The 6,369-nt window shown below is 41.5% G+C and overlaps 1 protein-coding gene across 1 annotated transcript; it reads left to right on the top strand.

Annotated features, from left to right (window-relative positions):
* Positions 1–2,696: 2,696 nt before the first annotated feature.
* Positions 2,697–5,214, top strand: LOC310955866 (recoverin-like; the record flags this gene model as incomplete). Its single annotated transcript, XM_083925942.1, has 3 exons — positions 2,697–3,077; positions 4,592–4,703; positions 5,129–5,214. 3 exons carry the CDS (start codon positions 2,697–2,699, stop codon positions 5,212–5,214), a joined length of 579 nt encoding a protein of 192 aa, XP_083782068.1.
* Positions 5,215–6,369: the final 1,155 nt, after the last annotated feature.

The following is a 6,369-nucleotide window of genomic DNA, read 5'->3' as shown; positions in this document are numbered from 1 at the left end:
ATTGAAGTTAACATATTCATTGGGATAATAACTTTAGCTAACAAAAAACGGACTTTAAACTAAATATACTTCCCTGAAAAACAGTCAACTCCTTAAAGTGTCTTTCAGTAGCTTCACCTGAAGTCTTTTTTTAGGCCAGGCCCCCAGGAAATGTGCCGGGGCAACTCCTGAGTATACTGAAATGAGAAATGAGTACATTTAATTGGCTGGATTATAAACAATTTGTATGGGGAAGCTATTTTACTCCCAAGGTGACATTGGCTTTGCATGTCTTCCTGGCAGAGCTGTCCAAAGCCTCAGCAGCCAGATGGCAAAATCCAATTCACCTGGGGAGTCTTGGCTGATGGTGCCAACAGGGAGGCAGGGCTCTGCGGTTTCACGTCAGCAGAGGAATTAAGTTGTTTTATTTAAAACAGAAAAGAAGATCAGCGGTTTGCCAAGAGAGCTTGCTGTAGATGCTGCTCTATACTCCTGAGATAAGGAATTAAAGCAGCGAGTGTGGAGCATGTCTGCAGGCAGTTATGTCATCTTAATCAGACTGAATGCACTTATAGCTTCTTCTTCTTCTTGTTACTGTGCTGCGTAATATTATTTAATAGGAGTCAGACTTACATGTGAGTATTGTTTTGTTCCTGCTTCACGTCTCGATTAGCAGTAAACCTACTTCATAACCATGAGATATACGGTATTAAAGTGAGCTGGTAGAGAGAGGTGGGAGAGATCAGAGTGGCCAAATACCACTCCAGACACGACCCCCAAGTCCTGAAGAGTTCACACATTTCATTCCTGCTGCTTTCCCCACCATGCTTCAGTCAGGTAGTTTACACATATAGAAGGACCACCCCATTAAGCAGGTGCACTGTTGTGTGTTGATGTGTTTTATAGCAGAGCAGATGGCGGATCAGCAGTCATCACTCCGTTAAGCCACTCGCCACCACTCGCTAGTTTTAAACTATTAAATCTTTTGCTGCGTGAAGGTCCAAGGTAGCTTGGGGAAGGTCTCACTTTGTCACTTTACTTGATCTGGTTCATTCAAGGGGGTCAGAAGTAGATCCTTGACCCACCCAACACCACTACACTCTACACTTTATGCCCCTGATCCCAAAAGACGTGCAAGATGCAGCTATGAAACTTTACAGGTTTGTAGTTGTGATCAAAATGAGGGCTGAGTTCAAAGATGAGTGTGGAAAGTAGGGAAGGGGCCCACCGCTTTATGCCCCTAACCCGATTTGCCCTCACAGCTGGTGCGATCCCAACGCAAGATGGTCCCTTGTTTGAAGGTAGAGTCTGAGATTCTCATCCAATACAGCTTTTGTCAAAATCAGCAAATATCTCCTCACGATCTGCTCGCTGTCTGTTCTATATGTGCACTGACACAGCCCTGGCTCTGTAGATGAGAAACAGTCTTGGAGAAAGTGTCTTGGACCAAGCCGCACAACACAATTCCAGCTAAACAGCCACGTTCGTGCTTGTGCACAGGGCAGGGGAAGGCCATTGGCTTATACAGACAAAGGCAGTGGGAGTGAGAGGGAAGAAACACTAACGATGGTTGTATTTGTTTTGGTGTTGAGTTCAAATATCAACAGTCTTTCTCCCGAATCGCAGAAGATCCCTGAAGATCTACCTCCTCCACCACTGGTCGTCTGCGACATGCTTCTTGTTTTTAACTGTACCTGTGTCTCTTTTGTTCACACACCATCTAGAAAGACGTGACTTGGCAACTTGACTACTTGGGGGAAAAAAAGATGAAGCTCAGTACGCTAAGGGGTTCACATGGGTGCTGCAGTGGCTCCACCTCAGGGTGATGCAGTTTAATAGACTTATCTCAATAAGGGGAGGCTGATATCCTCTGCTGCTCACAGACCGATCATCACTGATTGCCCTCCTCAGCTGCTCACGAAGGTAGGAAACTAACAGAGCTGGACTATACTTTACAACACCAGATATCACCATCCTCACGACTCAAGAAACTGAACACTCTGCATGGACCTTTTGACTTTCTTGGACTATTAGTATTAAAAGTATTTATCTACGTGAGGACCAACATATTAGTGAGGATATGAAGCACACAGAGAAAGGACAAGGGAAGAAACTACTTTTGGATGAAAAGCATCAATGTTTATATTCATTTTCTTGTTGTTTTTTGTGTATTAATTACCTTTAATAACATTGGTTTTTCTCCCCGTCCACAGCACTGTGGAACATTTTATGGCTTAGATGATGATGCGATTGCGAACAAAAGACCTGAATGCTTTGATAATCTTAATCACCTGCTGTTCGCCATAAGAAATCATTACATGGCTTATAGAAATGTACTTCTGCTACTTCTACTCTACTCTTTCCAATTAACACGGTAGAGAATTACAAAACTGTTTGAAGTATCACACTAAATGTCAATAAACAAGCACTTAGCCTTAACCTGGGTGAATCCTCTTGCTGCTTTTACTAATGGTTTATTGGCTTAGATAGCTTACCAAGTGGCTTCTGCTCTTTTCACAGCATATGCTTCTGTGACCAGGAACAGGATCAAGAAGGATACTGCAGCCCAGCATACCCCAGGATTAGTCTTGTGTTTACTACTTTGACAGAGGAGGAACTCCCTAGGTTGACGCTGTTTGTTAATTGCCCTAGAAGAGCTAAAGGGCCACAAATTCACATTTTGAAATACCTCTAAAACATCTACAACACCATCAACAATGGGTAACGCCAAGAGTGGTGCTGTATCCAAGGAGATCCTGGAGGACCTGAAACTCCATACCAAGTTTTCGGAGACTGAGATCGTCCAGTGGTATGAAAACTTCAAGAGGCAGTGTCCGACAGGACGCATCTCAAAAGAGGAGTTCCAGGGCATCTACAGCAAGTTCTTCCCAGAGAGTGATGCCCAAACTTACGCCCAGCACGTTTTCCGTTCCTTTGACACAAATGATGATGGCACACTGGACTTCAAGGAGTATATTGTTGCTCTCCACATGACATCAACAGGGAAGACAACCAGTAAACTGGAGTGGGCCTTCTCGCTGTTTGACGTGGACAAGAATGGATACATCACCAAGTCAGAGGTCACGGAAATCTGTACGGTGAGTTTTGGAGAAAGGGAAGTGTTGTAGTGGGCTTGCAAACAGCCATTTATTGTAGTTTGTCAAGTGTTTGGCTTCAACATGTTGAGGAAATTGTTTGAAGGAACAGTTGAATAAAAATGAAGCTTAGATAACAGTGTCATCTGCTTAGAAGTTGATATTAGACCGTCCTGTACTGTATCTGTTAGAGGCTTCGAAAGAATGGTGTCAGACATTGGCAGATTTTGACGTGATGGCTGCAGGTCGCCCTTTATACTTTAATCTTTTAACACATTAAAACATTAAATGGTCCTGAGAGAATTGTGTAAAGGAATCACTGAGTACTTTGAGTAAAGATGAAGTAGAGACAACAGTCTCATCCACATATAAGTTGGTATTAGACCCTCCTGTTCAGTATTGAATGGGCAAATTGACATCACCAGTGGTTAAACAGGGTTTAAATGGGTGTGTGATCATCTCTATACTACGGAACATATTAGAAATTAGGTTGAATGGACATTGACGACTTGAATGAGAGATTATCCATTAATGAAAAGTAAGAGAAAGGCTTAGGTGGATGATTGAATCAGAGGTTCATCAGTAAAAAGGCAGGAACTAAAAGATTAACACATTTATTGACATTTGCTGAGGAGTGAACGCTAAAGGAAGCTACATGTATCATATTTGTAGACACATGGAAATCAGAGGAGCATGTTCGTGTGTGATTTAAAAAAATATAGATTCACATTTTTCACCCACTCCCTCAATAATATCACTGATTTTTCTGGCAAAATAATTTATCTGCAGCATTAGAAAGCTATGCTGTATCTAATAGAATTACCCTCGTTAGGTTACATGATTAGTCTTGATCGATTGACGCTGATAAAGAGTTTAGGGTGAATTAAGGGCTTAGCCTACAGAGAGTATGGGAGGATATGTATCTATGAATATAGAATGAAGAGTGGACAGGTAACATGTTCTCATCTTATTTTATCTTATTATGTGAAAAAGTAAAACATTAAACCAATGTAAGGACTCAGTAATCTATTTAAACCATTTGAGTAAACTATGACAAGTGCAAACAACAGTATCATCTGCATACAGGATGATTTTGGGACTGTCACATACTGCTACTGCATGTTTTGGTGGCTTCTTCATCTTAAAACTTTTCAATCATCAGATAGTTTACAAACAGCATGGTCATATACTCACTGAACAATGCCAGAGAAGCCAAAGAGTGTGTTGATTAATGTGTTTGTTGTCAGTTTGTTACTGTTTCTGTCAGCAGACACAGGGTCAGACCATTGATGTGACAAAACGATTGAGATTAAAGGAGGATTTGGGTGGGATGGTTCCCCTCCACTTGCAGTCCTGAATTGAGAATAACAGATTTTATATTAGGTGATGACTGGCAAGAGGGGCTAAAGGGGAAGTGGCTGGGAAGGGAATCCATCTTGTCTGATCATCATAAAAAAGTAAAACATTTAAAGAGTGCTGAGTGCTTCTTTGTCTCTTATGTTTCTTTTTCCTAACAGGCGATTTTCAAGCTGATTCCTAAAGAGGAGGTGTCAAGTTTGGCTGAAGATGAAAATACAGCTGAGAAGCGGGCAGAGAAACTCTGGAAGGTCTTTGAAAAGGGCGATAATGGTGAGACCCAACAGTGTGAATGGAGACATTAATGAATACATTTGAAACGTGCTCTTGTTTCTGCACTGTCTTCACTGGATGACTGTACAATACGATACAATACAACAAGTCCAAACACATGTTTATGGTCCAGTGTTGAGTAATAAGTAATAAAAAGTCTGGTAGAAAAAGGGTTCTTTCAACATTATGCATCTGAATCAGGACAACAAATAAGAAACAAATGGAGCAAACGGGTTCATTTGCAGTCAAAATGATTTTGACTTTGGTACTTTAGTGTGTTGAAATGCTGGTCTTTCTTTCTGCACTATAAAAGGTCGCAACTGAATCAGTGTGCTCCAGCCTCCAGTTCCTGTGGTACCCTTAGGTACCGTCTTTAACTTAATTTAATGAAATTCCAACGACTTCTTCTCCCTTTCTCCCTCCAGAACGAGTTGCAGAAGGAGAGTTTATCCAGGGAGTGTTGGACAATGAAGACGCTCTTCGTTTGATTCAGTATACACCTTTGAAGTAACTTTTCTACAGATTCATTGTCTCCCTCTCCCGTCATGTTGTTTCCACTTTACCCTTCTCTCTGCTGATACAATGACACCTGACGGCACCTTCACAAATGTGAACACGTAGCAGGTATGACGATAACGCCCCATCGCTCAAATTACAGAATGGTGCAGAGTCTCCTTCAGGGTTTTTTGTGTCACCAACAGATTTCTTTATCATGCACCACATACAATAAATGTCCCTGTCTGTTCACCATGAAGTAGACACTGATACCCCCTTATACACTTCCCCATGACTAAATGAAATGTGCACAAATTTTGCTTTTTCTGCTAAGATTAGCTTCATTGAAGTTGCAATAGATGAAGCACATACGGTATTTTTGAAAACTGTTGGTGTTTAGTTTACATTTCTTGGGAAAATATTATTATGAAGGTGTATTTTAGAAACTCAAACATGCATTTTATTATGATAACATGTTGGGTTTTTCTGTCTTCTCATTTTACACTTACATGTTATTTTTTTAAAACCCCGACCAACACGAGTGCAGCGAGGTGTAACTGTACTTGGGCTCGTTATTGTCTCATTTTGTGTCTTTCGATGTGTTCAATTCATCCATGGGGCACTGTGATATATTATTATATTTTTGATGTTGTAGTTAAGTGATTCACGTTGGAGAATACAGTGTATTTGATCATGTACAACAACAACAACAATAAATTGAAACCATCAAATTGTAATAAAACTTTAAGTGTCGGATTAAGTGTTCTTTTCATAATTCTCTCTTTTTCAGTTTATAATGTTACTGCGTGAAATCATTGTGTTAAGAAGTGCCGCGGTGTGTTAATGGATCAGCAGCGCTCTAAGGGCGCACTCGCACTGTCCTTCTGCACCGGGCCAAAACAGGTTTTTCAGCTAAAGCCTAGTGCATTTGACCAGTGTGAGTGCACCTGCTCCGCGCATAACTGCAGCCAGTCTGAGAGAGGTGGGCTTTTGTAGAGTACGAGCGTGCGCACGTGTACGAGCACGAGCATGCACACATGTATGAGCACGAGGCCTACGACGTAATTTATGTGCGCCTGTTGGGACATAGAAAAAAGAAGGAGGGACCATGCGCGGGCATTTAAAACAATGGCGGTGAAAGGTTGACGTTGGTGTGATGCAGAGGTGGAGT

This window comes from Echiichthys vipera, assembly GCF_963691815.1.
Source record: "Echiichthys vipera genome assembly, chromosome: 13".
NCBI classification, from domain to species: Eukaryota; Metazoa; Chordata; class Actinopteri; order Perciformes; family Trachinidae; genus Echiichthys; species Echiichthys vipera.
The sequence above is the reverse complement of the archived record's forward strand: the minus strand, read 5'-3'. Positions and strand labels throughout refer to the sequence as shown.